General features: G+C 49.0%; 1 protein-coding gene across 3 annotated transcripts in view; it reads left to right on the top strand.

The window, feature by feature from the left end:
- The window catches only part of SFXN5 (sideroflexin 5), a 95,432-nt gene that overhangs the window by 24,720 nt on the left and 45,960 nt on the right, over positions 1-24,752 (top strand). For 2 of the 3 annotated variants that reach the window (XM_004582802.2, XM_036496689.2), the window contains exons 4-7: positions 9,928-9,954; positions 10,477-10,531; positions 11,431-11,456; positions 24,246-24,299. In XM_004582802.2, coding sequence (XP_004582859.2) covers positions 9,928-9,954; positions 10,477-10,531; positions 11,431-11,456; positions 24,246-24,299 — 162 coding nt within the window. The remainder of the gene's footprint in view (positions 1-9,927; positions 9,955-10,476; positions 10,532-11,430; positions 11,457-24,245; positions 24,300-24,752) is intronic. The other variant, XM_058667969.1, reaches the window with a different exon arrangement.

Genomic DNA, 24,752 nt, shown 5'->3' with positions numbered 1-24,752 from the left:
AAGTCCAGTAACCTCAGATTGTGGGGCTGGAGAGAGCTAGAGCCCCGGACTTCAACCCTGAGTGTGGCCTTGGGCAGAGAGCAGCTGTCTGGGAGGTGCTGACAGCTGCTCTGGTGACAGCAGGAGGGCTTCCTTCTTCTGCTGGGGACCTGCAGGAACTGGGGGAAAACATTGCCTCACATTCCCGATTTGCATAGGTGCTTGGTACCTGTGAGTAACCATGGCAACAAAAAATAATGGTGGTGTGATGCAATTGGCCCAGCTGATACATTAGGAAGTTTCTTTTGTTTGTTTTATGGAGGCATCCTTTGCCTTACAGAAGGCTCCCCTTCAGACTGTTTAATTACCTTCTGGAGGTTGTTTTAAATAGGCTCTGTCTTTGCTGCCTTTGGAGGTTTGGCAAAGCAGCTTGGAAGGAGAGGCAGAGGGAGAGGAGAGGGAGCCAGACTAGGAGTGGAGTCTTGCAGTGGCTCCACCTCTTGGTTGCTGGGGGCAGGGCCTGGACAGTAGCTCTGCCCCCTGGTTGCTAGGGTGTGCCCCACTGCCCAGAACCCAGGGCCCCTGGGTCTATCTGACCCTTTCCTTCAAACACATTGGGAGTCCCCCAAAGCCCGCAACTCCCTACACCCTACTAGCCCTGCCTTGGTTTCTAACAGTTCAGATATGAGGATGCTTCAAACAGTTCATGGGGAAGAGGAATTAAAAATATGAGTTTAGTTTGGTGCAAAAATTATTTTGAAATACATGCATAGTGGTTTTTTTTTGTCTTTTTAAGGATTTATTCATTTATTTGAAAGGCAGAGTTGCAGAGAGAAAGAAGGAGAGACATCCTCCTTCACCCCCCAAATGGCTACAATGGCTGGAACTGAGGTGGTCCAAAGCCAGGAGCCAGGAGCTTCTTCAGGTCGCATGTGGCTGCAGGGGTCCAAGCAGTTGGACCATCTTCAGCTATTTTTTGATACACATTAGCAGGGAGCTGGATTGGAAGTAAAGCAGCTGGGATTCAAACTAGTACCCGTATGGGATGCTAGCAGGCGGTAGCTTTACCCAGTATGTCACAGCTGTGGCCCCACATAGCTTTTTCATAGTACACATTTTATACATCTGATGAAAACAAATTTCCACGTGAAAATCAGCTTATGTTTTGATTACATTTTCCAACACACTGTTCGAAATTCTGCCTTAGGTTCAAGTGGCAGCTCTGACCATTTCCAAAATCAGTGAACTTGTCATCTAGCCACCTCTCAACCAGGCTACTTCTCCGCCTCCGCTCTGTGCTCATTCACTAGGTGTGGCATCCAAGCCAAGTCCAGAGGCTCACATTTGCACTGCTTTGTTGCTGTTAGGGTTCTTTCTTTCTCTCTCTCTCTCTCTCCTCTCTCTCCCTCTTTCTTTCTTTTCTTTTAAGATTTTATTTGAAAGGATGGTGAGAGCAGTACTGGGAGGGAGGCAGGGTGGGAATGACAAGGGAGGGATGGAGGGAATGAGAAGGGGGGAGAGAGAGAGAGAGAGAGAGAGAGAGATCTTCCATCCAAATGGCTACAACAGCCCTGGGCTATCATGCAGGAGTCAGGAACCCAAGTATGTGGGTCTTCATCTATTCCCTCCCAGATGCATTAGTGGGAAGCTGAATCAGGAGCAATGAAGGGCTGGGACTCGAACCCAGGCACTCTTATATTGGATGTGTGTATTCCAATCAGCAGTTTAACATGCTATGCTGCAGCGCTCTGCCCAAGGACTGAACATTTTCATGTTCACCCAAGGGCTTAGACAGAGCTACGCCAAGGCCAGATGAAATTCCTTCCCCAGGTAGGCATTGTAGTTCCAAGTAGGAATGCTCCAGGGGCAAATCCCAGTCCCAACGCGTCAATCTGTCCTTGTCCTGGGCCACACATCACTCACCACTGGGTAGGGGTGAGACTTACAGAAACTCGGTTCCACTTCCTGCCCCTTCTTCTGCCTGATTTTCAAAATGAGTGTAAAATATAAGGACACTTGCACAGAAGGGGCATGCCTGTGTGTGCCTGAGCCAACACAGAATGCCTGACCCCCAACTGTGGTCACCACAGCCTGGCGAGGGAGCAAGCCACAGGCCAGTTTAGGTCACAGCCAGGTGTCTAGGTTGAAAATGGAGATGATTCTCACACCTCGCCCCCAAAGCTCCTGTGGCTGGGACGCTGTGAGGTGCTGCAAGAAGAGTCTCAAGTCCCATCCCAGACCCCAGCCCCTCCTCCCTCCCCCATACCAGGGAAGGCAGTTTCTACAGCCTCAGATGAATTATATTCTTGAGTGTCATCACAGAAAGATGACAGAAAGATCTCTTTCCCATGCAATAGCCCAGGCAGGGGACCCCATCCCACAGGCCCCTTCAGGGACCCAGGTTCCCCATCACCTTCCCTTCCATCTATCTTTGTGGCCTAGGCTGGGAAGGGAATGAGAACGCAAGGCAAGGAGAGGAATTGCTGGCCTGGAAAAGGCTCACCTCCCTTCCCCTGGGAAGCGTCATGTGGCAGGGCAACAGCCTGCCAGCTCCTGGTCAGTGAGTGTGCCAGAAGCAACCAGGGATCCTGCTGAAGAGTTACTGCTCTGAACCATCCGGGTCGCTGGAGGGTAGAGGGGTTAGTCAAGTCTGTCTCTGTCTTCTAATGGCTGCCCTTTCCCTTTTTAAACAATTTTTTAACAGACTTATTTTTTTTTCTTTGAAAGGCAGATTTACAGAGAGTGAGAGAACACTCTTCTATCTGCTGGTTCACTGATCCTTCCTCACCTCCAAATGGCTGCAAAGGCTAGACTGAGCTGATCCAAAGCCAGAAGCCAGCAACGTCTTCCTCGTCTCCCATGTGGGTGCAGGACTTGAGCCATCCTCTGTTGCTTTTCCAGGCTATTACCAGGGAGCTGGATGGGAAGTAGAGCAGTTAGGCAGTGAATCAGTGCCCTTACAGGGTGCTGGTGCTGCAGGTGGAGGATTAGCTTGCTACACCTCAACACAGGTTCTGAAACAAGTTCTGTGTAAAGATAGGATGGAGCTTCAGAACAGTTGTGCAAAGTGGGCATTTTCTTTTAACCTTGACTGGAAAGTTTTCCTAATGATCATTACTGTTTCAGTTCCATTACTTATTATGGGCCTGTTAAGAGTTTCTGTTGCCTTGGTTAAATCTTGGTAGGTTATATGTATCTAGGGATTTGTCTGTTTCCTTGAGGTTTTTTGATTTGTTGGTAGATTGTTGCTTGTAGTAGTTTCTTGTGGTCCTTTGAATTGCAGTGGTGTTGACTATAATGCTCCAGGAACACTCTGAGGCCCCCTGGCCTGTGCCCAAGGTCGGGAATTCCAGATGTCTCAGAAGGCAAGAGAATAAAAAAGAAGTCTCCCTTTCCTGTTCTGCATTTACCTGTTTTCCATCCCTAGAGGAGCCGCTGGTTTTTTCCCTGTCATCCTCAGCTATATGTACGATGTCTCCCTTTTTTTTTTTTAATTTTTATTGGAGAATCAGATATACAGAGAGGAGGAGAGAGAGAGAGGAAGATCTTTCATTCGATGATTAACTCCCCAAGTGGCTGTAACGGTCAAAGCCGAGCCAATCCAAAGCCAGGAGCCTTTTCTGACTTTCCCACGCAGGTGCAGGATCCCAAGGCTTTGGGTCATCCTCGACTACTTTCCCAGGCCACAAGCAGGGAGCTGGAAGGGAAGCAGGCCCACCAGGACATGAATCGGGGCCTATGTGGAATCCCAGTGCGTGCAAGGTGAGGACTTTAGCCACTAGGCTATTGCGCTGGGCCCACAATGCATCCTTTTCTCTATCTCCTGAATTAGTGATACGTCTGTGGGAACTTGCTGGAGCATAGTATGTTATTGCTCTGACCAGATACCACAGTCACATCGGACAAATGTCATGTGATTCCATGCACCTGACCTACATACCCGGTGCAGTCACATTCAGGGAGAGCAAGAGTAGAATGCTGATTGCCAGGAGCTGGAGAGGAAGGACTGTGTGCCACTGTTTGATGGACAAGCAGTCTCCGTCGGGGAAGATGGAAAAATCTGGAGAAGACTGAGGGCCGTGGCTGCACGGTACTGAGAATGGACTGCAGCCGCTGAACCGTGCACATGAACATGGTTAAGGTGCCAAACTTTGTTGTGAATATTTCACCACTATTAAAAAAAGACGAGAAATGGTCTAAAAGTACAGCCGTGGGGAGGGTTAACACTGTACTCACTCAAGGGCTGCATTAGGGAGAAGGAGGTGGCTCCTTGTGCCCTGGTGGGAGAAGAGTTCCAAATTAAATGCCATTCCTGCCGGGAGGGGTGCTGGCATTAGACATGTGAGAAGCCGTGCTTAGCAGTGCAGACTCGGGCCGGTGCTGTGACATAGCAGAGAAAGTTGCTGCCTATGGCATCAGTATCCCACATGGGTACCGATTTGAGACCTAGATGCGCCACTTCAGATCCTTGGTGGTGGCTTGGGAGAGCAGCAGTGGATGGCTCAAGTATTTGGGCTTCTGCATCCACACTGGGAGACCTGGATGAAACCCCTGTCTCCTGGCTTCAGCCTGGCCCAGCACCAGCTTGTTGCTGCCAAATGGGGAGCAAATCAATGAGTGGAAGGTCTCTCTCCTCTCTCTCTCTTACTCTCTTATTCTTTCTCTCTCTCACTCTTTCTCTTATTCTTCTCTATTTCTCTTTCTCACTCCCTTTCTCTCTTACTCTCTCTCCATTTCTGTAACTTTTTCAAATAAATAAAATAAGCTGTTTTTCATAAGTGATGACTATATAGCCACATTTTGTCCATCTGGGGCTTTGGCTGAGTCCTTCAACCTCCCTGTCTACCTTACTTTCCATATCTGTAAAATGGATGATGTATTAGTCCCTACATCTTGGGGTTGTTGGGGCGGGTGAAACGAGGTGATAAGAACAAAGCCCTCAGAAGAGTGTCTGACACGTGGCAGGTGCACCCTCATGGATCTGTGTCAGGATCCTGAGTCCAGCTGCATCTCAGAGACCTTAGGCACAGTTGCAAGCTTTGACTTCATCTGTCTGATGGAAGCAGATTTCTGTGTGTGAGAATCAGAGCCAGTGGAAGGGAAAGCAGGGAAGTGTCGCAGGAGGCCATTTGCCTTGGCCACTCGCCTTTCTGGGCCACATGTGGCATCTGAGTGGTATCACTTGAAGGGTGAGGGGTAGGCTCACTGACTCTGGGCTTCTGGCCTTCCTGAGGGCCCTCTCGCTGCCATCCCTGCTGTCCCCCTCCCTTGGCTGAGGAGCCAGCACCTGCCTGATGCTCTCACCGAGGCCCTGGGTATGGATGGAGGCAGCAGCCCTGGAGTCTGAGGAGCACCTGCAACCAGAGCTGTCCATGCAGTATGGTTCATCTGGGTTTTGGAGGAGAGGAAGAACAAGGGACTGGAAGTGCACCTGCTGCCAGGGGACCCCAGAATGATGGCGGCCACTCTTGTGCTTCGGGTCTGATGGTCACCTCATCTGCACTCCTACATGGGTTAGCTCCTCAAGGCCCCTGCTTTGCAAGGAGGACCCGGCCTGGGGGTCGTGGGTCTCAGAGCCTGTCTCCATCCTGCCAGCAGGCCCCCAGGGGCCCTGGTCAAGTAGGCTAGTCTCTCTGAGGTGAGACATCTGAAAAAGGATCTCCCCATCTCACAAGCACACTGGAGGATTAGGACAACAGAGAGGAAGCTACTTTGCAAGATGATTAAATCCTTAAAAAAATGCTGCTCATTTGAGTTGCTTGTTTTAGGCAACCATATTGAGCATGTTCTGTGAGTCAACTATTTTATGTAGGCATACCTCATTGAGCCCTCTGTCTCGGTCAGCTGAAGCCAAGTGCTGAACCAAGCCACTCCCAGATGGCAGGGACCTGCTTAGCACTGGGAGGTCTATTTCTGACTCAGATCTGAACTCAACACAGCCTTGGGGGGCGGGGGTGGCCATGTGCCGAGGACAGGGATGAAACTCCATGTGGCTCATGGCTTGGCTGTCTTCTAAAAGGGATCCTCTATAGGGAATGACAAGCGTCATTTCAGCCCACCAGAGCCCCCTGACTGCAGGGAGGTAAGAATGAGGCTTTGCTATGTGCCCAGAGGGGAAACCAACCCACTAGGGGGGCACCAGGCATCCGTTCCTACCTTGCTGTTTGGAAACAACCCATTCTCCTGATGAGGAAACTGAGGCCCAGCCACCAAGTGATTTGCCCAGGGTTGTGCATCCAGTAAGTGGCTCAGCCAGGATTGGTGCACACAGTCTGCCCTGCTTTCCATTGCTCTTGTTCCTCATTCATATCTGCAATATTTTTAAAGTTGTCTTTAGTTGCTGGAAGGTCTCATTGCCTCCAAATTCTGCCTTCCTCCTCTGTGTGTGTGTGTGATGCCGCAGCAGTGGTCTTTCTCAGGCTTCAGAGACAGAGCTAGCTTTGTCATTCGTGGGGCTCCAGGCAAAGTGATAACATAAGACTTTGGTTCAAATGCACAGGAAAGCTTCTCTCTCTCTCTGATCCAATGATTTGCTAATTAGCATCTGCCTCCTTCAGCTACAGGGATCACCCACCAAGCAAGGGCAGATCCCCCACAGGGACCTGAGACCCTGCCCCACATCATGTCATGTAGCACCTGCACTTCCTAGCCTGACCTTCCCTGGACCCAGCTCTCTCCTGGGAGCAGGTGACCAGTACCATGGCAGGAGTCGGGGGATGGAGACTGTAAGCCCATAGCATGTGCTCCATACCCCTTCCACTTTATTTACAACACACAGATTCTCAGTGAAGTTACTGAGAAAGTCAAGACAGCAGCCACACAGTACTAGCCTCCTTCTAGCCCTGCCCAGTGGCTTGTCCCTGAAGGCAGCCTTCCTTGAGTGTCAGTTCTGACTGCTGGAGATGCCCTTGTCCTGTCGGCCGCAGCCTGAGGCTGGACAAGGACAGGCTCCCTAGAGACATTATTCAGTACTCAAACCATGGCCTTGTGTCCTTGTGCCTGTGACCCCACATCTGGGCTGCCTCACTCTGGCTTCTCTTGCAGAATAAGCCTGCGTCTCCTGGGCAGGGCCTTCAGATGCACCTGTTGCATGCTCAGAAACATTTTCAACCTCTTTCCCTGATCTCTGGTTCCATCCACTATGGCTGCATGGTGCCTGGGGCGTCTCCCAGGCTCCAGCTGAGCCGTCTGTTCCTCAGGGTGCCCCGTCTGCAGGCAGGTGGGGTGCACTCACCCTCTGTAGCGCTGTGGATCATTTCTTTGGGGCTTCCATCTGCAACAAAGCCATATCTCCTGCTTGTTGGGGTGTCCCTTTCCTCACCAGGGGCTTCTAACTGCTTTTTCTGCTTTTTTTCTTGTAAACATTTTGTTATTTACTTGAAAGGCAAAAATTATAGAAAGAGGGAGAAACAGATGCATAGATGTTGATTGTCCATCTGCTGGTTCACTCCCCCAAATGGCTGCAATGGTTGAGTTAGTCCAGAATGAAGCCAGGAGCCTAGAACTCCATTCAGGTCCCCCATGTGGGGGACAGACACCCAGTTGCTTGGGCCATCTTGCACTGTTTTTCTAGGCATATTAGCAGGCAGCTGGATCAGAAGTGGAACAGTCAGGACTGGAATTGGTACTCATATGGGATGTTGATGTTGTAAGTGGTGACTTAACCTAATGTGTCACATTGCTGGCCCTGGCTTGTTGCCTTGTCTTGTGTGTGGGGGGGGTGGAGGTAAGATTTATTTTTTACCTAAAAGGCAGAGTTACAGAGAAAGAGGAGAGAGATTTTTCATCCACTGGTTCACTCCCCAAATGCACAAAACAGCTGGAGCTGAGCTGCTCCAAAGCCAAGAGCTAGGAGCTTTTTCTGTGTCTCTCATGTAGGTGCAGAGGCTCAAGGACTTGGGCCATCTTCCACTGCCTTCCCAGGCCATTGCCAGGAAGCTGGATTGGAAGTGGAGCTACCAGGACTTGAACCAACACTCATATTGGATGCTGGTGCTGCATGTGGAATGCTGGTCCCTGGTTGCTCTTTTATTAAAGCTTTGGGTGGGAAGGGAGCTAAATCTTTGAATTTGGTTCACTATGCCTAACTGGAAGTTAGATGTGTCTTGGGTGGACAGCAGTGAGCGGACTTCTGTTTTGAAAGATGATGTTCCTTCACTAAGCATTTATTGAGACAGGTGCTCGGAGATGGTGATGAAGGGTAAGATGCTGCTCTGGAAGACTGGAATGTGACTGCAGAGGAGAGAGGGCCTGTACAGGGAGGACTGTGACTTAAGGAGTCAGGGGTCTACCACGGGGTCAGGGGCTGCACCTGGGGTGGAATCTGAAGTTGGCGGCACAATCCAAGAAATGCTTGCTAATGGAGAGAGAAAGCTTTTCATTTTTTTTTTTTTTAATCTCATTACTGTTATTTTCTCACTTAACTTTGTGTTCAAGGTGATTCTGTATTTGGTTTTTCTTTTGACAGCCTTCTCTGTTGCTCAGTTATTATTTAAAAATTAAAAAAAAGGCTTCTAATCTCCCCAGACCTAGAATAGCAGACAATCAAGTATGTTTGAAATGCATCTAAAATAGAAGTTAATTAGGCTGTGAGTCAAGGTTTGAAGGACTCAGCTGTGAGTAAATGCATAAACTTTAATGTATCAATTTTATGACTTCTATTTTTACTGCCCAGTAGCCTCCCTAGCTCCTGCAGCTTAATTTCTATTCCTGATAACCAACATTGATTGTCATACAAATGACACATCTATTCTGTTACAACGCTTGAAACCTCAGCTGCTGGCCATGTCTCACTTCTAACCACATGTCCTTCGTTCTTCATGAAAAAAAATACACTGACCTTTGGTTTGCCCAGAATGTATTTTTTTTAATTTCACATTTTTTTCTTGGTTTAAAAAGGCTGATTTTTATTCCATTTTATTATATCTAAAATGTTGGTAGGGGGTCTTAGCATTAGTTTATTTTTTTTCTTTCTTTTTGTGAAAGAAAGAGGAAGAGACACACAAGAAGAGCTCCCACCTACTGGCTCACTGCTCAAATGCTCACACCAGCCAGCGCAGGGGCCAGATGCTGGGCACTCAGTCCAGGAGTCTTGCGTGGGTGGCAGGCACCCAGTGACTTGAGCCATCACTGCATCTCCTAGGACCTGCAGTAGCAGGAAGCTAGAGTCAGGATCTGGAGTTGGAAGGCGAGCCCAGTACTCGGGTGTGGGAAACAAGCGTCTTACCTGTTAGGCTGAATGCCAGCTCCGTGGTGTTTCTTCCTCACATGGCATGCGATCGCACAGTTCAGCAGCAGTGATGTCTTTGAGCCAATGAAGATAGTTCTGTTGTCACTCAGAACAGCTGGGCACATGTCTGGTTTCTCCAGCCCTGTGTCATGTTGGGAAGTAACTTTTTTTTCCCATCACCTTCTCCCAATAATAGGAATGATGACATCAATAGTAGCAAGCATGTGTAAAGTATCTACTATGTGCTTGTTCCTTCTCTAAGAACTTTTCCAGTACCTCTTCACCGATACCATGACTGTCACCCCCATTTCTTGGATGGGAAGGCTAATAGGCAGCAGTAGAATCCAAAAGGTCATTCTAGATCGCCACTGGTGATTCTGGGAGACAGTTGAAGTATCATCGTTCTACTCAGGGGTTCTTGCCTGACTAGGGCTTAGAATCATGTAGAGCTTCTGCAAAATGCAGAATTGTCCAAGGAATCCTAGAGTGCAGTCAGAGTCATGGACCCTGGTTTAAGTTGTTTTTGTGAGATCCTCTACCCATGAAAGTGTGGGGTCTCTGATGCCACCGCTGGGATGGTGGCCCAGCTGGGGTGATCAGGATGGCTGAGCCTCTCGTGAAGTGAGGTCCCTTGGTTGGGAAATAAGCCTGTGAGATTTTCACCTTGTTTGTGCGTTTAACTATTCTTCTTTGCTTCTTTCCCTTTCTCTTCCTTCCAGCTCTGGAGTGCACAGAAAATCAAGCAGGTAAAATCCAGTTTGGCATTCACTTTCTTCCCTGCTCTGAGCTCTCCTTGACACTGTCCTGCCCTGGCCCTGAGATCAGGGTGAAGCCCTCCTTCCCATGGCTGTTGCGTGCCCAGCCTCACCCCTTCTGTTGGCCCCTGGCCGCCTCTCCTCTTCCCCCTACCTGAGCACCAATGGGTGTGAGTATGGGGAAGCCTGGTGCTCCATGCAGGCTGCAGAGCTCTGGAAGGAACAGGGCTGCATTCCTGAGAGCCTGATGTGTACCAGGACCTGGGAGAGGGGCAGTGCATCCTAGACACAGGCATCTGGTCTCGCCTGCATTCGGCTATGAGGGTTGCTCAGGAAAAGGGGCAGATGTTTATGGCCTTGTTCTGGACTTCTGTTGCCTTGCAAGAGGACTCACTGGCCAGAAGGCAGTACCCAGCCTGTTCCCTCAGGAGGCTGTCCTTCCCCACCCCACTTCCCTAATGTCTCTACTTATCCCCCTCCTGCTCCCTCGCCTGGACCCTGGGCTCCTGGCAGGCTATTCTGCACCCGGACACCAATGAGAAGATCTTCATGCCCTTTAGAATGTCAGGTAAGCCCTGAGATCTACCCTGCCTGGGACGCTTACCAAGCCCGTGGCTCCAGAGGCATTCCAATGTGGAATTGGAGGAGGGGGAGGAGCCTGTCACGCACACCCCTGCATGTTCACCTTGGCTCAGCTCTACAAGACCCTGGCGAGGTCTCCAGACCGCTATGAAACATTCCTACCTTTTCCTTTTTAAATATTTTACACTGATTTCAAAGAGTTACAGAAAGAGAGAGAGAATTATCTTCCACCTGATGATTCACTCTCCAATGGCCTACAGCACCCAAGATTGGGCCAGGCTGAAGCTGGGAGCCAGGAACTCTGTATCTCCCACATGGGTAGCAGGAACTCAACTACTAGGGCCATCTCTGCTGCTTCCCAGAGATTGCGTTCACAGAGAGCAGGTTTGTACCACTCTACTGAGATGTCTCACCTGGACGCTGGAGACTGCGAAGGCTCAGCCACATGTGTACATGTGCCCTGCAGGCAGGGAGGGGTTTCTCTTTCAGAAATAGCCAGAAAGCAGTGGAGGCGAAAGCCTGTACCAGAAAGATAAGCCGAGAACAAGGGGATGTTGCATGGTCCTTGGGAAAGGTCCCATCTTGCGTCACGAGTGTAGGCAGGAGCATGGTGAATCCATGGCAGAAATCCCAGGGGCCACTGGGGGCACCTTTGGCATTGGCATCCTTGCCAGGAGGAATGGGGCTCTGGGTCCTAGGGGGTAGTGGGTCTTGCCTAATGAAAGGGGGACATGGAGGCTAGGGACACACAGGGCTGAGGGACTGGAGGGACCGCAGCCCCTTCACCAGGGCCACTGTGGAGACCAAGTCCGGAAGGCACCAGGATGTCTTGGTTAAGAGGTAGGTATGTTGTCAGATCTGACTTTTTTATCTCTCTGTTCACAGGTTACATTCCTTTTGGGACACCAATTGTAAGTGCTACCTTCAAAGAATTTCCATTTCCTGAAAACCAAAATTGAATATATACTTTTATATCATCATTCGTAGATACTTGACTGAGTGATTGATTTAGGATAAATTCCTAGAGAGGAGCTATTGGATGAAATGATACACATTTCTAGGGGTTTGTGTTCGGGTTAAGTCACTGCCTGCAATGTCGGTATCCCATATGAACATTGCTTTACGTGCTGTCTGCTCTGCTCCTGGTCCAGCTCCCCTCTAATGTGCTTGGGAAAGTAGTGGAGATGGCAGATGGCAGATCTCTTTCTCTTTCTGTGTTCCTCTGCCTTTCAAATGAAAAAAAAAAAAACAAACTTTTTTTAAAGAGGTGATATAGATTTCTTTTTAGAGGCAATGAGACAGACACAAAACCAAAAAGAGACCATTCTCATCTGCCGATTCACTCCTCCCATGTCCACAATAGCTGATATTGGGTCAGGCAGGAAATCGGGAGCTGCACACTCCATCCATGCCTCCCCTGGGTGTGGCCAGGACCTGACTCCCCAGGCGCTGTGCTGACAGAAAGCTGGAGTCAGAAGTGGAGACACACATCAACCCTGGACACTGCCCTGCAGGACATAAGAATGTTTGGACTGACATTTCAACTGCCAGACCAAGTGCCCGGCACTCTCCTGGCCAATGGCGTGCCAGCCTGCAGGCCATGGGAAGTTCCCTCCTGCATTCAGTATTCCGTGGTTTTTTACCTGCTTTGAAACAATTTTGGGTGAAAAGATAATCCCAGAGGACTGATACTCTCTGAAGTCATTTGGTTCCTATTTAAAAATGTGCAGAGCCACAATAGTCTAGTTTACTGGTGTGTGTTTTATACATCCAAAAGAATATGCATGGGTGTGATAAGCTGCAGGTACCTGAATCTGTTGGTCACTGGGGAGGCACAGGAAGCAGTGGAGTAGGGAGGGAAAGGCGCATCTCGTCTGTTCTCTTGTGCTTCATTTCTACAAAATCTTCACCAACATTTGATAGACTGGCAATGTTTGACAGCATGTGAGCATACACTTATTGTTCTCTGTGCTTGAAACATTTCATTATTTTATACATTTGATCCTTATTTTAAAGTCATTTCTTTCCTCCAAGATTATGTGTTTTTCAATCAAAAAATGTAATTGTATAACTTTCTGGGGTATGATGTGATAACTTGATTTGTATAAATGATCCTATCGAGAGAATTGGCATTTTTTAGCTCCTGAGACATTTGTCATACCTTCACGTTGGGAAGCTTCTAGCTCCCTCTGTCTCATTCTTTATAGAGGATATAACAAGGTGCTGTGACCTCCCGTCATCTTCATGTGCTCACAGGGTCTAGAACTAATGCCTCCTTCTAACGTTAGACGTAATTCCTTCAAACACACACACACACACACACACAGGTGCACACACCCCCATCTTTAGGAAGTTTCTCTGAAGCCACTGTTGTTCTAAACTATGCTGAGAAAAGAACTGTAACTCTCACCCACCGTGACTGTGTGTGTGCGTTTTCTGCATTTCTAGTTGTATATATTTCGGAGCAATGGTGTTTGGGGTGCTCACAACAGTTTTATTGTCTTGATGTTATTCTCTCTCTCTCTCTCTCACACACACACACACACATCTTCCTTTTATTGGTTAGTTTTGCCTTGAATTCTGCTGATCATATTAGTATTTCTGTTCCTGTTTTGTGTAATGTTTGCCTTGTACATCATTGCCTATCTGTTTTTCTGTCAGTTGGTACATTTTTATTATTTTTGTTTATATGTCAATTCTAGACAAAATGTAGTAGCTTGATTTTACTTGTTAGCCCCATCTAAGAGATGCTGTCCTTAATTTCGTTTATTTATTTATTTAAAAAATTTATTTCTGTCGGAAAGGTAAATTTACGGAGAGGAGAAACAGGAAGATTTTCCATCCTCTAGTTCATTCCCCAAATGGCTGCAATGGCTGGAGCTGAGCCAGTCTGAAGCCAGGAGTTTCTTTCAGGTTTCCCTTGTGGGTGCAGGGTCCCAAGGACTTGGTTCATCCTCCATGGCTTTCGTAGGCCATAAGCAGGGAGCTGAATAGGAAATGAAGCAGCTAGGACACAAAGTGTCACCCAGATGGGATGTCGGTGCTTAAAGGTGGAAGATTAGCCAGTTGAGCCATGGCACTGGCTCCTTGTCTTTAATTTAAATGGAACTCATTCATATTTGCTGTGCCTCTGACTAGTCTGACCACAGCCCGGCCATCAGGTAGGATTGCAATAGAGGCAATTTTCATCGATTCTTCTTGTTTCTTATGTTGTGTGAATTTAGATGGGGATGTCTAAATTCTCATTAGTTACCAGTCATCTGTAATGATTCACAATAACAAATGTAACATTACATACCAGCAATCAGGTCACAGGTTCCTGTGTTGTAATGCTATGGGTTAAGTTACTACCTGCAGTACCAACATCCCATATAGGTATTAGTTCCAGTTTCAGTTGCTTCACTTCTGACCTGTTCCTTGCTAACATTGGCTGGGAAAGCACCAGAAGATGGCCGTGGTGCTTGGGTTTCTGCCATGAATTTGTGAGACCAGGGTTTGAGCTGCTGGTTCCTGATTTCAGTCTATGCCAGCCCTGGCCATGGCAGCCATTTGGAGAGTGAGCCAATGGAAGGAAGATATTCTCTCTGTCTTTCATCCACTCTTTTTTTCTCTCACTCCCTGTGTGTGTGTCTAACTCTGCCTTTTAAATAAATAACAATATACATTTTATTAAAGAATTGTCACACACGTGCATTTGCCCACCCTGCCCACGTAGGAAGAGGCATGGGACATTTTGTTGTACTGACAGCACCATTTACCTCTGTCTGTTTGCCTGGTGTGAGAGATACCATCATCATCATCATCATCATCTGGAATCTTGTCAGATTTATGTAACTTTTCTTAATACCCATATTAAGCTTCATGGTTATTTAAGCTGTGTGTGTGTGTGTGTGTAGAATTTCTTTGACTAATATCCAGGCTGCCCATCTGTGGGCGACACGTTCTGTGAATCCTTGCGTATTTCTGAAGATGATCTGCCCGCCCCTCTTTGTCTGTGAACAATATGTGGCCTCCTCCTCTCTTCCTTCCTAGGTAAACATCCTCTCTTCCCCTAAAATCATATAGGTTTTTTTTTCCTCTTTATTTTTGGAGTTCAGTAATATTCCTAGGATTAAAAGACGTTTCTCTCTGTGTATTTTATAAAATGATACAAGTAATATATGAGTGTATTCTTGGGGATTCAAAAATACCATCACGAATTTTTTTATAAAGAATATTTTAGAAGCTGAGCAAGTACTGGATGCAGGTTCTGTCCGCTCTGGATTCAGCCTCAGCAGAAGTGTGGGTCCTTCTGATGCACCCAGATCCTTGCCCAGAAGGGGCCTCTGATAGAAATGTGGTGTGAGCCTCCTGGCTTTTTTTTTCATTATATATTTACATGCATATATATATTATAAATTGAAATTAAACATAGAACAGGAGCCTTATTTAGCACAATTAGCTGCTACGCTTAGCAGTTTGCCTACGTGAGGGCGGGCTTTGCTCATGGCTCACCAGCTTGCTTTTTCTGCTGAACGCTGCTTTCTCGCTGCGTGGGGTTCAGGTGGATTCTGGTTATTTGCTATTAGAAGCAAAGCTTTGTGGAGAGCCTTGACCAGCCCTTGTTGCACAAGTGTGATGGCTACTCAAGGGCACATTCCAGATGGTGGAATTCTGCACGCATTTCTGAGTGTGAGCAGTGCAGCTGAGGTTCCCCACGCCTTCCTAATGGTGATGCGGCCTTCAAGAGTGAGGGTGTAGGTAGCTTCTCAGGAGGGCTGGAACTTTGCTTTCGCTGCACACAAGTGATGGTGCTGCTTTCCATCTACTGTGGACAGTTTTTACTTCCTCTTCTGTGACTCACCTGTCAGGCCCTTTGTGCCTTTTTGTGTGGGCTGCAACTTTCCAACTGATCTGAAGGGGCTGTTTATGTATTTGAAAAAGTAGCCCTGTGGATTATATTCACTGCAGCTGTTTATCCTCCAGCAGTTATCATCCTTTTCCTTATGGTCCCTCTCTTCTCTCTCTCCCCTGTGTTTTCAGACAGTTCTCTCTTCTGCTGGTTTACCCTATAATGCCTACAACAATTGAGCCTGGGTCAGGCCAAAGCTGGAGGTTGGGAATGCTAGGGGCATATTAGAATGAAGCTAGAGTTGGAAACAGAGCTATCTGGTGGCCCAGGCAATCCCATTTGGTTGCAGTCATTCCAACTGATGGCTGGACCTCCTGCCCCTGATGGGCTTAAACCCAGTCATCCCTCATTCCCTGTGTGGTGAATCCAGTGCCGTTCTCCCACCCATCTCCTTGCTCAAGTGCGTGGGTTTATGAAAGTCGAGAAATGCGCCCTTAGATGTGTTTATCAGACTTCTAGCTTACTCATTTCTGCTTTTCTTTTTGTGATACCATTTTTCTCCCCTTTGTCTGTGGTTGGTTGCTTACTTTTCACTTTGACAGTTTAGCTTATTTGTTCTCATTTTTTAAGAAAAGATTTATTTATTTTTATTGGAAAGGCAGATTTACAGAGAGAAGGAGAGACAGAGGGAAACATTTTCCATCCACTGGTTCACTACCTAAGTGACCACAATGGCCAGAACTAAGCCAATCTGAAGCCAGAAGCCAAATGTTTCTTCCGTGTCTCCACACAGGTGCAGGGTCCCGAGGCCACAAGCTGGGAACTGGATGGGAAATGAAGCAGCTAAAACATAAACCAATGCCCATATGGGATGCTTGTGCTTGCAGGTGGAGGATGAGCCATCACACAGGCTCCTATTTGTTCTGATTCTTTCCTTGTTATTAACATGTTTAGGGCTGTGACTTTGCCCCTGAATTTAATATATGCTTAAAGCTTAATGTCTTAGTGATCCTATGCTGCTATTTTCTAAATGAGTTTGGCATTATAGTTTTGCTTCATCTTTACCCAAGTAGTCACAAGAACGCTTTTTTTTGTAACTGTGTGCTTTTGTTATCTTATTTTCAGAGTAAACTCTGCAAGTCTATGGTTTGAGACTTATTATGGTTTTATATCAGTTGTGATTAGCATAATCTGTATGTCATCTAAAACCCAAAATAACAGCTTCTTTCATGTCAAAGATTTTGGAGATAAGCTGAGCTCTACAGTGTCACAGGAAAACAAACTTCCATTTTATACATTACCATTCTCAGTGCTAACCTTTGTTGGAAAAATCATCTTAGAGCCCAGAGTGATTGCTAGAGTGCCAGCCATTGCATTCACACTGCAAAGAGGGTAAGGAAGACAGGAGTAAAGGGGGCACATTCTCCAGCTGAGTGGGGTCTCCCCAAGGGGGCTTTTTGGAAGTTTCAGACAGAAATTTTTTTGACATTTTATGTAGCTTGGTATATGATTGTTCCCCATTATATAGGGATTTTATTAGTAAGAAGGGATGAATGGCTAATAAGTTGGCCAAAAAATAAGAGTCTGTTGTAACAATTTTTTAAATCTATTTTATTGTATTGTTGTCAATCTTTACATAGTTAATTACAGTTAAAGGAAAAAGAAGAAAAAAAGGAAAAAAAAAGGTTCAGGGGGATAGGGAAGTAGGTAATGCTATTATGTCAACATTGTTTCCATCATGTATCTGAGGTAAAGGGGGATATTGGGGGAGAAGCCCCACCCAGTTTCCCGCCCACCCCAAGTCCCGGATGTGGGGCATGCTCTGAGATATGTGCCCAAGTGGTGTTAATAGTTCTCTAGTTATGAATCGCTGCCCGTTTCGCTCGATGAGGTCGTCCACTGATTGATATGGTCCATCATAAAGTCTCCGTTTGCCCCATAATTTGCTGCCAACATATAGCTGAGATGAATGACTGTCCCGTTCTGTCTTCTGTCTTTCCTTGGTTAGAGTTCTGAGTCCAGCAGTTCGATTGGGGAGATCTCCAAAGATACTTTGAGGTATTCCCAGATTAGTTTCTTGTATGATCTAGCAAGCACAGGGCCCGGCACAGTCCATCACCCCGATCATGTTGTAATAATTTTAATAGAGATTTTTATTCACTGAGAGAAAAGAGAAAGACAGATCCACCCATTGGCCCAACCCCCAAATGGCTGCAACAACTGGGGCTGGGCTGGGCCAAAGCTGAGGCCTGGACCGTATCCCGGCTTCCCACGTAAGTGGCAGGGCCCCAAATACTTGGGCCATCTTCTGCTGCTTTCCCAGATGCACTAAAAGAGAGCTGGATCAGAAGCAGAACAGCCAGGCCTTGAACCAGTGATGTGATATCAGATCTCACTATTGCAGATGGCAGTTTAACCTGTTGCACTATAGCGCTGGCCCAATTGTTATAAATATCCTATCAACACTCAGGCAAGAAAGACATTTTGAAGCATCACATCTTTGCCAGACCATGTTTGAACCGGCAAACATCCAACATGGGACTCACTTCTGAGAGGCTGGTGGGCTCTAAGTTAGCGCCTTCACCTGGAGTGACCTGGCTAGGCCAATAGAAGCTGAGTTTGTCATTCAAAGGCCGGCTCTCACTCAGGCTCCCCTCATGCTTTCTGCTCTCTTCTCATCCTCCCCAAGACAAGCCCATCACTGCAGGGTTGTTGGGGTCCCCTGGGCCTCCTGGGAATGTGGGTACCATCCTTTCCCATACCAGCTTTTGTTCGTTGCTGAAGCAGAGCTGTGATGGTCCCATTGGGACTGGTGCTATTGTGGCCAAGGGCAGCTGTGCTTTTGTAAGTGAGTGTATGTGGGGTGAGAACAGCCATTGTGGCAGCTGAGATCCTGCAGGAGTGTGAGCAGGCCTACAAGGCAGCCAGAACCTGCTGTAGCTTCTTAGCCAGGAGGAGCCACACTCCCAGGTTCAATTTAGCCAGGCCAGTGGTGGGGTCCCAGAAGAGCCTGGAGCCCTGGAGTACTGTGTCCTTCCACCTTGGCGCTTGGCTGTGGACACCACTCACCGTGACCACTCATCAGTCCTGCTGCCTCTTCCTGTCACCTCCCTGCCACTGCCTTCCCTGGTGTGGTGGGAGCTTGGTGGCTGTCCCAGCATTTACCCAAAGCCTGGCACCCACTAGCCACCTCTGCCACTCACTAGCCACCTCTGCCACTCTAAGGCCCTGCTGTTGCCTGGTGGCACTGAGCCTCTTGGTAAATGCCAGGTCTGAAGGGGAAGGCCGATTCCAGTCCACACCTTAGGGAGGTTCCTGGCCTGCTGCAGTGGGTAAGAAATTTCTGCATGCAGAAACCACTGAAAATGCTTACTGAAATAGAAACGGGGGTGCCAGCAAATGTGCTGGGAAGAGAGGCCCTGAGAGATGAATGGAAGGGGCAATGAGGCTGGCAGATGCCTCAGCTCAGAAGCTTCTGGAAGCAGCCCCCAAGCTGCCTCGGACCAGTGTGCCTATGCTGGCTCTCCCACTCCCCCAGCGGAGAGGACCTCTGCCCCCAGCCACTCAGCCCGCAGGGCTCAGGCGGAATGAGCTAGTTTCCTCCCAGAGGCTGCTGCCAGTTTAGTCAGCAGATTTCACAGATCCACTGGCACCCATGGAGTGGCTTATTTTAAACTTAACATTTCAAGATGGGAACTTTTCTCCCTTTGGTGTGTGGCAGAGCGGTCCCAATTTATACACACGCATGGCGGCGAAGCCAGGGTGCTGAGGCTGCTCTGGGGGCCGCCTCAGCTCTTGTTCCCCACTACCCACCCCAGCGCAGTCGCTGTTTCATACCCAGGCATCGCCAAGACATGTAGCCCTGGTCCTTCCAGGTTTGGGGGTGACCTGGGAGACTCTAGCCATATCTGACCCTTCCCCTCTCCATTTGTCCACCTGCTGCTCAGGCCTGCACCCCTGGTCACTGTTGTGCCTCAATGCCAGGAGCGGGCTTCCTTCCCTGGTCCTGTGTGTCTCCTGGGCTGCTGTACTCCTGCCATGTCTGGAGCTCTCCACTTGCAGGCAGTAAGTGCCCATGTCCAGCAGAGGGGCAGGATGGGGACATAAGAAGGGACTGGAAGCATCTGCTTGATAAGTCTGGTGGCCTTGGGTTAAGTCCAAATCCGAGTCCATCCAGGATACTCTGTCTCATGTTAACATCCTAGGTGATCTGTGGACTTAGAAACCCTGAGTGTTACAGGGGGCAGTGTGGGTCCCTCCATCTCTGGGGTGTACAGGGGAGAGGTGGCCTGGACCAAGCCCCATGGCCCAGAGTCTGCTGGTCACCCTCTGCCCAATCCCAATCCTGATTTCCTGCCTGGCCTGGCCTGCTGGATCTGGCCAGCAGGGACCACCATTCTTGGACCAAGGGTATTTTGTTGACCCTACTGGCACCCTTTAAGCAGCCACGCCTCTCTGACACTGCTCAGTTAGCCTCATCAGGCATAAGGTGGAGACGAAGAAGGAAAAAGCATCAGTTAGCAGGGACCCATGGCAGGCCCACTGGTGAGGAGGAGCATGTTGGTGTTGAGGCAGGGGGAGGGTGTGGGGGACAAGGTCAAGGGTGGCTGTCACGGGGACTTACCTTGTGAGAACACCTACTGTGGGGATGAACCATGCACGGGTCGGAGAAGCTCCCTGGAGGAGGTGGCAGCTCGGCTGAGCCCTGAAGGGTGAGGAGGCAGGTGCTAGCCAAGAGAGAGAGTGGAGGGAGAGAGGGACAGTGGTTTCTGTCATTATCACAACAAGCAAGAGGTTGCTGCATTCTAGCCCAAGTTTCACCACCCGGTAGTAATGCATTCCCTCTAGCCTCTCTAGATTTTCTACACTTGACCTTTAATCCATTGCTTTTGTCAGTTTTGTCTGAGAGGTGGCCTAGGACAGGTGGCACACAAAATTATGGAGGTGCTCAGGGCTGCTCCGCTGGCCCTCGCCTTTAGCTGTGCCCCACCCTCCCTGGCCAAACACATCAGGGCTCTCAGGGGTGCCTGTCTCCCAGACAGAATCATCCCTGCACAAACTGAACAGAGCGGCCTGAGGGAAAGGCCTGATTCTGCTTGCAGGCCAATGGTGGTGTGGTCCTACCCCGGCCAGCAGAGGTCTTTCTGTGGCCAAGAATTGTTTCAAGTTACTTCTGCTGAGAGAACGCTGTTCTCCCCTCTTGGTGCTGAAGACACCCGCTTCAGCTTCCAGGAGCTCTGTCCTGGGGCTGTAAGGCTCATGATCCAAGAAGATGCTTGGTTGGTTGGTGAGGAATGCAGGATCTGTGACTGGGAGCACAGAGCACAGCCAAGGCTGGGGAAGAGCTGGGCACCAGGAGCATACGGACAGTGTTTCTGGCATGGAGCAGCACTGGCTCTACTCCAGACACTGCACCCAGATGTTTTCTGTCCTCTGTTGGCTGTCCTGAGATTATCCCCATGTGACTGATGAAGATGTGAAGGCACAAAGAGCTCGGGAACTCACCTGATGTTCCCATAGCTGATTAATGCGGGCTGCAGCATTTGACAATCAGGGCATACATTTTAGTCCCCAGGGTCTGGCAGAACACTGGAGAGGAAGGGGACAGCCAAGAAATGGAGAGAGGTGGGGCAGGAGCCACACCGAGGCCTCTCGCCATGCTGCAGGCTATAAATGGGAGCAAAGATCGGCTGAGCCACTTGGCCAAGGTCCTGCAACAGGCGAGGGGGAGGCTGGGCTAGAAATCCTCGCTGCTGGCTCCTGCTTCGCTCTCTTTCCCCTCTGCTGAGTAGCAGTGCTTTCTGGGCGCTCTGCAGCCGTCTGCGCGGCCACGCCTGCCGCGTCTCCCTCTTGGAAGAGATGCAGCCCACTGGCGTGGAAGCCGGGTGGACTGGCTCACTCGCTCTTTTTCTCTCTCCCATCTCGTTCTTCCTTTCCCTGCCGTGTTCTGGAAAGGGCAGCGGGAGGGAATGTGGGCAGGTTGCACCAGAGATTTACATCTGAGAGCTGAAGGGAACATTTATTTTTAATTTCGACTTAAAAAGAAAAAAAGGAAGTTATAAAATATCTGCTCCTGCTCCTGGGACTGCGCAGATGGTGCTGCGCTTTGCCTAATAGGGAAGGGGGCTGGCATCGCGTGCTGCGTCCCTGCCTCCCTGCGAAGACCTGGGGGGCAGCGTCCCTGCCTGCCCCACCCAGCCCTAAAGACTCTCCAAGGCCCTGGGTGGCCAGTGCAGCCTGGAGTTCTCCTACTCGCCTCTCCAGCGTGCTTCTGCTGGTTTTCCAAACCTCCTCCCTGGTCAGGCCAGTTCCTCAGCTGTCCTTGTTCCTATGCACACATACATATGTTCACACACATGCACGCACACACATGCACACCCCTCTGCTCCCTCCGACTTCTCCCTTTGCGCATAACCTGAGCTCATACATACCCAGTGCCTCATTCAGCATCTTGTTTTTGTCATTGTGTTTATGGGTTCAGAACCACATCCTCCTCTCCCCAAGTGGGTTGTGGGCAACATAGGGGGAGCACAGCTGGTGCTCCCTACACAGGCAGGAGATGAGACTGGATCCCTTCTTCCTTTGTGCCCCAGGAAGAAGCACAAAGGCCAGATCACTGGATTTCTCTAAGTCTCCCCGTTTGCAGGACACAGGAGATAGTCTCTGATTTCGTTTGGTCCCTGGAGTTGCTGTGAGGATTATGGTGAGTGACAAGTCTTTTAAAAAGTACAGTGTGTATTACAGCATTCAGGGATTCTGGCATGGACAACTGGCTGGGTGGACAGGCAGGAGGAGGGGACTGTCCTGTAGGTCACAGAGTATACATAACGAGAGAGAGAGAGAGAGAAAGAGAGAAAGAGTAAGTGAGTCTGGGTCCTCATTTAGCTTAGAACTCAGAGATGTTCCAGAAACAGGCTGAAACCACTTTTTAAAATGTGCAAAAATTGAACCCATGAAGATGGAAGGGACCTGGACGAGGAAGGGCAGGGTAGAAGAAGGGAAGGACTGAGGTTCAGGTACAGGATGCAGACAGAGTGGGTCTGTGTATTGGCACGTGTGGCCGTAGACCGCCGGCCATGTTTCTTAACAGCCATGGTCCAGAGAAGCACACTGAAAACGAAATGTCACCTGGTGTGTTTGTCATGGAAACCTGTGGTAGTGTGAGCTGCGTTATGGAGAATGGCCATCCCCTGGTGCAGTGAGCCCTGTGGGGCTGTCTGACTGCTCCCTGGCTGTCTGGGAACCTTGCCAGGGAGGGAAAGTGTGGTGGGAGGAGATGAGGTGGTCTGTAGCACACCCTGTGATAGAAGCCCTGGATTTAGGGAAATGGGGTGCCGAGTTCCAAACAGGAAACAGCCTGAGCTGTTTCAGGTTTGGGGAGATAATGCAATGGGAATGCGTGCTTCCCCTGCTCTGTCTCCCCACTCCTCTAATAGGCTGAGCTTCCTCGTTCTACCTCGCTCCTGTCTGGGAGGCCCTGAGGTGCACCCATGCCATGTATACTACTTGGAGCTGGGTGGTAAACCATGGTAGGACCTCCAGAGGTCTTGTCTTTACGTTGTGAGAAAGTGAAAACCTGGAAGGGGGCCTCTTCTATCAGAGACCCCTCTGGGACGGAGCTGAGGTTGGAGGCCTCCTGATGCTTACTTTAGTCCCCTAAACTGCCACCACAAAGAAAAAACCCCATCGAGACTTCACTCTGGTAGAAAAACCTCCTAAGGTAATTCCTCATCAGAGCTGCAACAGCCCTTTTTCATTGTATAATTTTATTCAAACTGATATGGGCCAATAAATATAAGTGTGTGTGTGTGTGTGTGTGTGTGTGTGCGGTGTTTTAAAACATTTTAATGTTTAAAACATGATTTACTAATGCTGCTGAGGATGTCTCGGATTTGATTTACTGCATAGTATTGAATGTTTATACTTGTTCCTTACAGAAACTCTTGCCAAAGAGCCATTTTATGTACAGGAATAATAAATAAGTCAATATGTGGATGATTGTGCATATTTTCCCCATATGCAACCGTTCTTAGGAAACTTGACTTTGCACACAAACACTCAGAAGGTGTATGGGAGACACACACATGGAGTGTAATGTCCCAGGCTGGGCCAGTGGGGAGTCTGAGAGTCATTCTTTATTTGATGCAAGACAAAGGAGTGTGTCTAGGCTGTGGGTGATATTTGGACTCAGGAAATCATGGATTCATACTTAGCTACATGAGGTAACCATGCTTAACCATGTGTGTTATGTGTTTGCTGTTCCATCATCCATTCACTTACTCATTTAACAGATGCCTATTAGACCTTCATGTTTCTGTCTATGGCTTCTACTTGGTGTAGGTTTTTCTTTCTTGGAGAGTCTGACATAACAGATACAGTTTCTCCCAAGTTCTGTTTAGAAACCTTTTGGCGTTTCTTAAAATGCTCATAGGAAGGATGTGCAGGGTATGAGGTGCTGGGTTACCCAAAGAGGGCCCCGTGTCCTCTTGTCTGTGTGTTTGCATTGTCTCCTTCTCCATGGAAATACTGGAACCTGATCCCCTCTCCCCTGTGACAGAGCTAATAGTCACACTGTACTGCAGATTCATGGGTGCCTAAAAGGGTGTGTGTGTGTGTGTGTGTGTGTGTGTGTGTGTGTGTGGCTTCAGAGAGCAGGGATTTCTGTCCCTGCAGAAGCGGGTTGTGCCATAAGATTTTCATCTCCCAACCCCATGGCAGCCCGGGCTTCAGGTCGTGTGCACACAGCAAAGCACATCGCTTTGTGCTGACCCAGTTCATCCTGCTTGTGGCTGCGCAGTTTTACCTTGCGGAAGTGTGGAATGCCCCTTCCTGCCGCCTTCAGCCTGCCTTCCCTCTGTCTCCCTCACAGGTGGTCGGTCTTCTCCTGCCCAACCAGACGCTGGCATCCACTGTCTTCTGGCAGGTGAGATCTCCAGCAAACAGAGGGCTCTTGAAGGAAGCACCCTACTGAGTGCTGGTCCAGAACTCTCTTCCCTAGGGGCTCCTGCCCTGCCCTGGCCCAGGAAACCCTGGAGCTCAGGCCAGGACTTTGGCCCCACTGAACATGGGTCCCCAGCAGCCCAACATATCTCAGGCTGTTTTGTGTCACTGTAACCTCTGGACAGAGGAACGGGGGTTTGGGGTGGGCGAATAGCTTGGTGGGCACCATGTCATGGCCTGCCAGTCTGCTCTGCCCTCATGCCTTGTCCAGGGACCCTCATGTTGCTGTCAGTCACATATAAATCTGTAGGCTGAGTTGTGCATACCAGAGCTGGGGACGATCCCATTCCTGGGAACAGCATGGATCATGGCTCCCAAGATTTGTACAGTGTCTCTCTGTGCAGAGAAGGGGCAGGAAGGAAGGTTGGTCTGTCCC

The sequence above is a fragment of the Ochotona princeps genome, chromosome 8 (genome assembly GCF_030435755.1).
Source record: "Ochotona princeps isolate mOchPri1 chromosome 8, mOchPri1.hap1, whole genome shotgun sequence".
NCBI classification, from domain to species: Eukaryota; Metazoa; Chordata; class Mammalia; order Lagomorpha; family Ochotonidae; genus Ochotona; species Ochotona princeps.
Note: the sequence above shows the minus strand (reverse complement) of the source record. Positions and strands in the feature narration are given on the sequence as shown.